The following is an 11,990-nucleotide window of genomic DNA, read 5'->3' as shown; positions in this document are numbered from 1 at the left end:
TTATCATTGAATAGAAATTATTACAAACATTGCAGCACGTCCAAAAAAAAACAAGTGTGGCGAAACGACGAATACGCAGAAAACATTGAGATTACAGAGAAACGTGACGCGGTAGACCAGGAGCTTTAATGTTTACGGTTGGTTTACACAACAAAATAACATCACTAGAAAAGATGTGTATGATATACAGCGGAAAGCAGGTCTTATTTTCAGCTAGGTCGCCTCCTATCCGATTTGAATATGACGTCAGACAATATTGATGATGCATTTAATTTTAAATTACCTACAGAAAATGGCAAATGTTTTCGTTTCATTAGTTCGGATTTTAAGTTTTTAATTTTTGTATAAGACAGAAACCCGATTGCCAACAGTCATAACCAGAAAAAATAAGCTAAATAGAATTCCTATCAGTTTTAGTGAAGAATTAGATATAAGTCATGATCAAAGCTTATAATATTGATGCCTTTAAAATTTAAAATAACTTCGTTCTTAGAGTCAAATGACGTACTCAGAAGTATCTGAAGCCTCGAGTTAGAAAAATCAGATCAAATACGAAACTACGTTAATGAAACAAAATGGAAAGAAATCAAAGAAATACGCAGACGAAATTGTTTTACCTATCTGGTTGTATACGGACAGATTTAAAGTAAATGATGACAAAGTTCGCATAATAATCGACACTCCGTATTTGGAATCTACTATAATTTTCCCACGGTCCCAGAGAAATTTCAGCCAAGTTGAATAATATTTTGTATGGTATGTTGAGAAAAGTAGATGTAAAAGATGGAATCAACAGTTTTAGATGCATTATGCGGAGTTCACTAAACTGAACAAGATCCAGTAGCTAAATATTAATCAAAAGCGATAATATTAGATTCGCTCTATTCTGTTACAGGCGACAACGAATACATACATACCTGTCATGCAGTTTCAATCTAGCTTCTACTGTCGTTTTGTAGACGACCTAAAGAACTTTGAAGAGCGATGTTAAAGCATGCTGACTGTGCGACGAGGGCTGACTATGAAGAAGATATAGAAACTGATGGGCATGGCAAAACAGTTACAAGGGTACTCTATGTTTAATAAACCCATCATTCCATGTAGTGGAGAATAAAAGTGTTGATCAATGCATTACAGCACCGTATGATACAAATATGGTTTTCGGAGTTTTAATTACTGTATTTACCGTAAGAAATCTTTACAATAGATGATTTAATGATTCGTCCATAGCATCAGTGAACTCCAGCTTGGATAGCTTGAACTCAAACGGATGCCAAACATAATTAAGGGCAACGTATAACAGTAGAGGAGAAACGTGATCTGCTTATCCATTCGTCTAACATCAAATGAAATCCACATATTCAGTCACTATTTTTACTTTTATTGCTGGACAGTTTATCCCAAGAGAAGATGAAGTGTGGGTGTATTGCACTTCTTTCAAGTAAAAATTAGTAGATGTCAATATTTAAAACGCTCTTTTACAAATATGAAGAACTTGATATACTCAAAGATTTGATTTGTGAACACCATGGATTTGTATCTGGCGCTTTTTTAAAAGAGATCTCAAACCAAGAAACACCATTTTTTGGTCCATTACCCAAATGTGGCTATTCGTACATCTGGACCTGTGGAAAAATGTGATGTATTTTTGGGGCAGAAACAAAACACAAAGGCTTCAAGCAATATTCGCACATAATGTCCTCTCGTAAAAACATCTGCTACACGTTGTGTGTAAAAGCTTCTTCTGCAATTTGCCTATGAGGCACAGACTGACAATTTTCTTCTTCAGAGTTCCGTTAAAGCAAATTACAGTCACAATATGACGAATGCGTTCAAGATGTTATTATAAGATGCTCATTCAACCGATTGTCATTGATTCAGGGGTTTGAAATATTATGCACAAATGAAATTGTCTCCAAAGGAACCAAATATAGAGCAAGTGCCTTTATTTCAATAGTCGACAAAATCAATACATTCTTATATCAAATACTAAGATGTTGTAAAACGTAGCCATATTTGTTACTTGATTCATTCAAGCTTGCAGAACTTGGATGTTTGACAATCACTACCAGCATATGAGGCTATTGAAAGTATTCGGAACGCTGAGCTCATTCCAAAATTGATTCTTTCAATGTTCCACCTATTACGTTATGTAATATTGATGGTGTTTGCTTCCGTAATAAATCATGTTTTAATATAGATAACTGGGATAAAGAGATAATTGTACCTACACTACCGTGAATCGCATATCTGTCCCATCTTTTATGGGTTTCCTATTCATATGGGACAAATACCGATTCATGGCTGTCTATAAATAGAATAAATCATTAGATATAGCATAATAAATGGATAAATATTTTTTAAACATGTTTTCAATTAGAAAGTGATTTGCTTCTGTTATCACAATATATATCAAGTGGTATAAATTCAGAATATTTATTTTTCGAAACAGCACAATGAATCTGGAACATTTGATATGTATTGCGATAACTGGAAATGTAACAATTTTATTTTTCGCGCTTTTGTTTGAATGCTATTTCAGATGTGCTTGAAAATCTTATAAATTTTATTGGAAATTCATATGGTTTTAAAAGTCAAATAAGATAAAATTTATTGGATTTGGTATAACAGTTGGAACAAACATTTGTCTCAATTTCCTATATTTATTTTATACCAAAGTTATATAGTTAATATAGCCAAACATAATCTATATGATTCTGATATAATAATGCTATAGAAAACCATTATGGAAAAAAGTATAGATAAAGTGGAATATATAGATGAGCTTGAAGATAAATCCTCTGTCTCCAAACGAACTGTCAAACGTGTCTCCAAACGAGCATGTCGTCACGATTTCAATGGAAACGTTAAGAGGCTGTGACGTCATATGCGCGTGCTGCACGAGCAAAAAAATCAATTCAGCCGTAGCGCAACTCATCTATAGATTCTACTATCTATAGAAAAAAGCTATATGTTTTTGCTAATGAATTGAACATGAATAATGTTTTGAGTGTATGTCAGTCTGGCAACATGGAATAGAATACGACACTTGCAATCTGATTTTACGTTTTATATTTCAAGTGTTGAGATATTTGATAATATCTATCAGAAAAGCTAAGTCACTCGTCTATTCGGGATCATTCATCTCGAAATTTGGTTTTACACCTAAGATAGACAGAATACGAATCAAAGGGATCACTTCTCATGGTGCGTATTGAACCAACCATTTATAGTGATAGTTCAGTCAATCAGACTGCTTCAATTTAAATATTTAGCCTAAAAATAGCTGCACGGATTTTGATCCTTTGATTCGAAATCCGTCCACGGTGGATTCGTCTTCGTCTTGAACAAGTTATTTGTGGAGGAAAATAAGTCCAATGGTTATATTGGATGGATCTTACTTGTTAAGTGATTGTTGACTCCTATTTAACGCCTAGAGGTTGTTAAATCCGATGCTGAACACTTGAACAGGTTGATTACTAATGGGCATTTGATCGCTTGTTTTATAAAGAAAATGTGAGGCATTCTTGAGAAAGCCCATCAGAACTCCGAAGCAGTCTTTTCTCCTCCTGTTAACTGAAGTTTCCTCAATGTCATCAAACTCCGGAAAAACCCCGCGGATTGGGATATCACTGCACTGGGACGATTATTGATTCCTTCGGTTTATGATAAAACTTCAACCTCGATTTCTTAATTTTTGTCGGGGGCTTTTGAGTTTTTGACGGGAGCTAGAATTGTTTGCTTCACGGTATACCTCATAAGATAAGATGTGTTAAGATAGATTATGTCACTATGAAATTTCCAGGTTATCGAAAGGGACTGGTCATCACTTAAAAAAATACTAATTTTCGTGTATTTTGTTCTTCTTTCCAAGAGAGAGAGAGAGAGATAGAAAAATGAGTGAGTTTTTGTATTTATGGTATCACTTAAGTGGATTTAAAATTCTCCGTACTCAGTTTTGTCTCATCTACTGCGGGCTGTTCGCTCTTCCCATGTGATGATGACACTCACGATAGGTTGAACAACAATTAAATAATTAAAAAAGAAAATACAAAAATGTCCATGCATTTTATTTCCAGCGTTATATAACTATAAAAGGCTATCCAATGATTGCACTGATTTTTTGCATTTCTTACGGATTTGGTTAGTTTGGTTGAATGCATACTTGATAGCATCACTTGTTATTGAATTACCTATTTCAACCTGTACTTGCGTTTAAAATTGTCCGAATCACTTGTCTTCTCACTGAAAGGTTTCGCTTACTGATGCCCCTCTCTAACTAAAACTATTTCACACACTGTGTAAGATTTCTCTTGTGAATTTGTCTTCGATTCATGCGAATCACAAACCTCACTCGTTTATTTTCTACTAAGGAGTAATGCATAAATTATGGACTCTTTTTTTAACATTTAACACAACAAGCGATAAAACTTGTTTAAATTTGGCTAAAAAGTTTAAATGTGTTTTTTTGTATGCGTCTGCCTTCTATGTTTCACATTTTTGGGGAATTATATCGAGTCGATACTGTTGCATAACGATTGTCGATTTCTTGACTACTATAAAAATCCATATTCTTCCGGTAGCTTTTTTTGTGCCTATTTCTGCGAAAACCATTCCATGATCGCTTCTCCTTATCTATTAACAGTGATTTTTCGGATTTGGGTATATCGGCCATATTTAACTGCATTAGCACAATAATCATGCATTTCCATTATGCATTCTTAAATAACTCTTTTTAGCAAACACTTACTTGTTTAAATGTGTACTTTAATGTTTAAGCATTTCCCAAGTTCACCTGGTCTGTCTTGGCTAAATTCAAAATTATTTTCATTCCGTTAATATTTGGCGTAGCATTTAACGTTTTATATTGAATTAGTTGATTATCATATGATTTTGCTTCCATTCTCTAGTACATAATGAAATGCTTGAGATTATAAGTAAATAAAACGTTATTAAAAGAACATATCACTGGCAACCACAGCTGCTCAATTACTCGAACCAACTTTTAATGCTATAAAATTCTCTCCTGTATTATGAAGGATAATATTAAAAATGCATGATAGTTAGGAAAAAGCAAAAAACATATGATCTCATTTTTGGTTCAATTTATTTTGTTACATTCATTAACAGTTTTCCCCACAATGAAAATTCGATTTAAATATGTTAAGCCAGATGGTAGGTATTTTATTATGCAGACATTCGACAAACAATAGAATCCAAATTTTATGTTGTACGCAACTTATTGCGATGTTTTTGATTGTTGTGTTTAAAAAATATGTATTATAAAAAAAGCATACACACATACAGACATCATGTGTATGTGTGTGTATGCGTTTGTGTACATGTGTGTGTCTGTGTGGGCGTGCATGTGTGTTGTGTATGTGTGTGAAATTAATTTTTATACGCACATATACATACATTAAGTGAAAGCTTATTTGAATGAAAAAAAAAATTCAAATTGTTTTGATGGGTACGTCCGCTTATGATTTCTATTTTATGCCCTGTGATGCTCTGGACAAAATTGGCCAAATCGGTCTACGTTTGGGCGGTGCTGAACTTATTGAGAGTTTATATAAGAAAATGTATAGAGAAACATAAAAACTGTGATTTGGAGCTAGATGGCACGATTTTACGCTGCAGAACTATCATGATAATCTTTTAGTTCTTGCTGAAAATCGCGAGATGATTAGAGATTAGAGTTTACGCGGCGACGTTTTAAGCATTCTTCTGAAATGTAGTTTGAGCAAATTTCATTTCTTTTGCACAAGAAAAGTTATAAATGCACTTAAACAACACTGCTTAATGAAATGCTAATAACTTTACTGATACACAATAGAGAGGGCGGTCTATCAAAAGAATTCAAAAAAGTGATTTTTGAGCCACCCCAACATACAGCCATATAAAAACACTTCAATTAGTCAGAAATTTACTTCTTCAAGAATGATCTTTCAATACTTAAGAAGTTGCATCAACTTGAGAAAAAACAACAAAGAAAATTAACTGCTTTGACTTGAAGGATTGTGAATTCGGTATCACTCGTGACAAAAGAAATCAATTTAAAAAAAATGTAATGTACAAGAATGTAATTGTCTATGAAAATCGTCAAACACAAGCAACAACTCTAACACTCCAACAGAATAACATTGCATGATTTGGTTTTGTCAGCAACAAATATGGCAGGATGTTGGGGGGATCTTCCGGTATCAAAACTAAAATCATGTCAACTGGTGAGCAATATTCGCAAATATGGTATTTACATCAAGTTTATGCATACAAGGCAATCGATCATTATCATATGCTCAAGCAGGAATAAAAGTAGGCTTGCTTCGCACCAAAAATATGTTTTTTTCCTGACAAGGTGTTCCCCCGATGTAAATCTTGGATGTTCCGATCTAGTTTCAGAAATGAATCAACCTGTAACCTTTCGATGGTTACTTCAATTTCGAAACTGATCATCAGATATCTTAGCTGCAATTTAAGACGTTCTGAAAGACTGTTTAAGTGAATGCATCTATTGGTGCAACTGGAATTCGTATTAGGGCCATTTCACGCATTTTTTATTTCGCAACATGTAGAATTCGTAAATATAACATTGAGATGATCATTCACCGAACACCGTTACCTCAGCATTACCACAACATATGATCTATCCAGTACTTAGAACGGTTTCTACAGGTTTTTTTTGCTGATCGATGCAAAATAAATGCGAACAAACTTAAATAATAGTTCATTGAAATATTTTTTTGTCCAAATTACCAGCCTTTATCTGCAGAGGAACTGGTTACAAATGCGAAAGTATTACCTTGGCGTGGGATTTCCGTCAATCAACAACCTGAACGCTCCTGGTCAGTTGTCCTTACGGAACTTTTGGTAACGGTCCCATCAAGGTTGTCCCGTGTTTCCATCGTCCCCAGAACCGGTTTGTGCGAAAAAAGCAATTCCCTAAAGTATATGGTTTCTCGATTTGGGGTGGTTCGTGTTACGCGGCTTGATGATGCGATATTGTCTCCACTGCCACGCAGGGGATGTCAGCGCCATACCGTCGCAACGATCACTTTGGGCGACTGCGTCAACGACGACGACTGTTGCTCCTGCTGGTTCTCTTCCTCCAATTCCTGCTCCAAACTAACATTTTCCGGAATGTTATATGATCCGGTATTACTATCGATGGACAGTGTCCGATGTTTGTGATGCTACCGATCCCAACTTTGGAATGCGTTATACCCAAATGCGCTGATCCGAGGATGTTTAGGAACTCGGCGACAAGGACGTACTGCTTCCTCCACTGGGGTTGGTGCCAATCACACCGCTGTAGCGCTGTGATGACTTCACTGGTCGTGATATTACCGGTGTTATTAGCGAAGACGGTAAACTGGTTGAATCAGAAATCGTCCAGAAGAAGACCACTCCGAGCTGCAGGAAACGATCGACCACTGCCCAGGTTAGCCTTGTCATCGTACCGTGTCCTGTGACGATACAGAAAAAAAACAAAATTATTTTTAAAGTTTTTCCTCGCCGGGATGCATACACTGATCCAATAGGGACATTATGCAGATATCACAAGATTCTTTTTAGTTGGCAACAGATCCCATGCTGCTACCATCAATGACACCTTTATACCGTGTTGTCAAACCGCACCCGTTCCGATGCGCCATCCTCCGATGCACTGAAGCAAGCCGAATCAGTGGCCATCTGTTGCGCTCGGTAGCTCAAGATTGAACCAGCGAGGGCTTTCGTCGATGCGGTGTCATTCAGGGTGTTGCCCGATTTCTCACTGCCTGGGTGACCGCGGAGGCCGTCTCCGAGGTACTAATATCGGCTTGAACTTAAAGCGGTAACAGAAAAGGATGCCGTGATCATGTAGTATTCTACATTTGTGCTTATCTTCACTGAACTTACCCCCGTTATACTTACGCCCTTAAAGCTGTGGTCGATTCCCGCGTCGAGGGATTCGTCACTACGCCAAAATTCGAATGTTGGCTACTAACACCCAAATGACTACCGCTAGCAACACTCAGACTAACCTCTCCTATACTGGTAGCCCCGATCCGGGACACGGCATCAACACTGGTGGCATCTGGAAATGAAAGTCAGGTCAGTCTCCAAAGCCATAGGGGGGAATTTCAACGACGTGAACTCAAACCATGATTTCTGGATCCATTGTCTTCTTCTTCGTCGAACTCGAATTTGGTCCCTTCACCGCAGCCGGCGCGACACAGCGAAACGGGAACAACTCCGTACACGTAGAACAGAAGGATTGGTACACCAATCGCAACGGCGAGACCTGCCAGCACTGGCGACACTATGACCTGAAATTAGGAAGACATTTCGAGGATATGAGTATTTGACTGGTCGTGGAGAAACCATTAAGCAGATGAGAAGCAACTTGTTTCGTGTGGACTTGCATACACAACACTAATTTTAGTGACATGGATTCCTGTTTAAGGTCTTTCAAATAATAGATTGGGTCAGAATGTGATTTCTGAATTTTAATAAAACATGTAGGGTTGTATGCGTAACTTAGACCGATGGCTATTGTATATATCAATGGTTGCTACTACTTGATTGATAGAGCGGGTACAAGTGCGCTTCAATCCAAATGAATGGTGGCTGAACTTTACCCATCTAACCTCGGGTGCACGTTTCAGCGCAATAACGGCGCCAGTCAAGTCTTTTACTGTCAGTTGGGAAGAGGAAGGGATATATGCTATTGGTGTAGTTGGTTTGTTACTACTAGAGACCAAATTGTTTGTCCACTGGGAGGTGATATATGGTTTTGTATTACACTCCCACTCAACATCAGAACCACCTGCCAGTGAATGAAGGAAGCATCCTCATTTCAAGCAGGCGGCCACACTGCTGAATGACACCTCCTTTACAGCTTACCCGGCACGTTCAAAACTTCACACTTTCAATGTATAAAATGAATGTTTTGTATTTGACTCTCCCCTTGTTTGTGCAGCCAGCAGCACGTCATAGAGCGCACATCAATTGGTGCACCGAAATTAAAACCTCACTGCCTGCGGACTAAAAACGAAGCATTCGTTCGTATTCGAACGAATTTTCCAAAAGAACCTGAACACGAGAAAATGAAACTCTCACGTCGAAAGGGCAAGAATGTAACAATGAGGTTATTCGAAACTATGCAGGAAATAAATTATCCCTAACAAAACTACAGCTGGCATCTCCATCCATAATCTAAATAATAATACTTACTTTTACAACTACAGCGTGTCAAAACTTCAGCTCAGTAGACATGATGGAGCCACAAAAAGGAGTATTTGGCTCTCGTCGAATCCGGAGCCAAAGTCAGATACTGGAACCTCGGATAAAAATACCTGCCGTTAGCACCGGCAAGTTGAAATGTTATCCAAAATGATTGAAAATTCTGGTTGTCGATGTTAGCGCTAATGATGTGTCCTGACGATAATGTCGGAGAAGTACCGTCCATCAAATCAGAACATTAGTTGATTTGTGATCTCTACCAGTGATGGTGATCTCCACTGAACATCAATATGAAAGACTATGTTGGAAGTAGGTCCTGCGAATGTCCATATTCTTGGATGGCACTGAACTTTCCAATAGTCGGTCTAAACTCCTGCTCTTGGTCACCCTGTGCATTCAAATCTCCTATGATGATTTTGAAGTAGTGGCTTGGAGAACTGTCGTACTCGTGTTCCAGTTGCACGTATAATGCGTCCTTATCATCATCAGTGCTTCCGGAGTATGGGCTAAGGACGTTGCTTATGCTAAAGTTGAAGAACCGGCCTTTCATCCTCAACCTGCACTCGCTGGCACTCGGACAATGATCAGCCACTCCTAAAATACAGAACAGACTCTCGATCAGATTTGCACCCCCGGAGAGCAGCAAAACCCCTCTTCCAACCCTAAGGTTGCTTGTGTCCCGGCCAACACCACGAGGAGGTAGGGGTAGGAGTTGCTGGGGAAGATGACCGTATATTTTATTCCTTCAGGTACGCGAAGTACCAATGGTACCCTTTACCCAGCATTTGCCGTACCCTGGGGCCATTCCCATGCCGCTAACAAGTTGTTTGGCATTTCGCTCCATTTCGAATTGTGGGCATAAAACCATAACATTTCCAGGAATTTTCCAGCAGGTGACGTTCGGTCCTAGCCATCACTACCCTATATGCTTTGCCTCAGAAAGTATTATTCGCCATCGTGCTCATCAACTACGTCTAATATCGTAGTTAAGATTACTGCTGGTCGTTTTGAAGATCTATCATCGTTGTGATCTGTTGTCATCTGTCCAAGCACGTCGCAGCCTTCTTTTAGCTTTTAGATCTGCAATCCTGTCATTCCACCAGTATACGGGTTTACGTCCACCCTTATGTTGTGTTTTCTTTGGAATGGGCGCATTCATCGCTCGTGTTCGAACAGCAATTATTTCCTCTCCACGAAGGCCTATCGTGTTTATCACACAGCCTCTTTGAGTTGTTCTGAATGGAGTTCATTCCGCACTTCCACAGTTATTAAATGCGAAGTTTCCACGCCTGGTAACCATTTTGACATTCGTATGTCATGAGCTGCCTCACATTAATCTAAGTTCAACTATGTTAGCCCGTCTAAAGGCCGGACAGTGGCTACCGATATCTGACACATTGATCTTTCAATGTTTCGACCAGGTCACTGGCTTCAGTCATTTCATTCAAAATCCTTACGTGGATAGCTTCAGCGCTGGGCATAGGGCTCCGACATGAATCCCATCAACCAGCCACTCTGCAGTCAAGTTTTTGTACGCAGAGCTCTTCTGTACAGGATCCGGAAAACCATCTTGCCCTTCTGCATCATATGGAAGTAGTTGACATCTTCTACTTCCAGTCCGAGAGTATTTGCTCTCGACTCATGACATTTGAGACATCCGCGTAGCTCTGTCATAATAGCCTACTTCTACAAGCATCTCATTCTTTGTTGCAGCTACCTCCTCTGCCGCCTGTTTTACGGCTCTCTTAGTTTTCCTTTTCGACAACTTCCCACCAGGGACGGTTGTCCTCCTGATAAACTTCAGTCGTTTTTGCCTTACTCATCCTGCCTTACTCATTTTAAGAATCAACACCATAATTCCTTTCTCAATCAATAATTTGGCGGCCTCTCCTTGCGTCACGACTGCTTAATAGACATTTACACTTAGCAGAGACTTCCACTGCTGCTTAGCCACTGCAGCTAAGTCGTAGAGAATTAGCACGGCGAGATTGAGATTCTTGTTAAAGGTCTGGTGGCCTCCCATAAACGACATGATTATGTCCGTAATTTCCGTAACGTCAACTTTTGGGTGCTCACCCTCTCTACATGGTTGGTAAGCACGTTTTTTATAAGCTTAATCAGAGTTGCTTCTTCCATTTTCGAGTCCGCGGGCACCCTACCATTTTCTTCTCCATCGTTCATCGGACTTTGTTAGCCCGTCCCATGTAAGGGACATCTTACTATGGTTGTGAAAAAGATCAACATAGAAGATCTTTTGGATCCGCTTAAAGTCATGGGAGAGATATTTCCAATGACTCGATTTGACTGACTCTGGCTAATCTTCATGGAAATCGAAGGAATAAAGGATGATGCTGCCACTGTCAGTCGTAAAGACGCGCTAAAGGAGAAGCATTGATGGGAAGGTAGCATACCGACACTATGCCAGTGACAACACAAAGCAGTCAATACCAACACAGGACAGTGGCCCCGGGAGTGGGTGGGACAAGTAGGACATGTCCTACGCATGAAATTTCTTGGGTGGGACAGTCAGAGCATTGTCCTACCCATGATTATGGTAAGATGAAGTCATTGGCTGGCAGGAATCTGTGTGTTAGCAAATGGTGATTTCAAAGTTAATCAGAGTCTTAACAATAATCCTTAGAAGATTTCTGTTCCAGAATAAGTTTCCGTTCAATTAGTATTTTGGGCAATCATTTTATTTGAGGAAACAAGAATTTTAATCTGTTTAGTTTAAGTAACTGTCACTAGCGCTATAACTTTGTTAT

At 38.8% G+C, this 11,990-nt stretch overlaps 1 protein-coding gene across 1 annotated transcript in view; it reads right to left on the bottom strand.

The window, feature by feature from the left end:
* The window catches only part of LOC134225947 (E3 ubiquitin-protein ligase RNF19B-like), a 198,116-nt gene that overhangs the window by 3,030 nt on the left and 183,096 nt on the right, over positions 1 to 11,990 (bottom strand). Inside the window, exons 7-8 of the mRNA XM_062706409.1 lie at positions 8,144 to 8,309; positions 8,025 to 8,077 (exon numbers count right to left, since the gene is read on the bottom strand). Coding sequence (XP_062562393.1) covers positions 8,025 to 8,077; positions 8,144 to 8,309 — 219 coding nt within the window. The remainder of the gene's footprint in view (positions 1 to 8,024; positions 8,078 to 8,143; positions 8,310 to 11,990) is intronic.

The sequence above is a fragment of the Armigeres subalbatus genome, chromosome 1, assembly GCF_024139115.2.
Source record: "Armigeres subalbatus isolate Guangzhou_Male chromosome 1, GZ_Asu_2, whole genome shotgun sequence".
Classification (NCBI taxonomy): Eukaryota; Metazoa; Arthropoda; class Insecta; order Diptera; family Culicidae; genus Armigeres; species Armigeres subalbatus.
The sequence above is the reverse complement of the archived record's forward strand: the minus strand, read 5'-3'. Positions and strand labels throughout refer to the sequence as shown.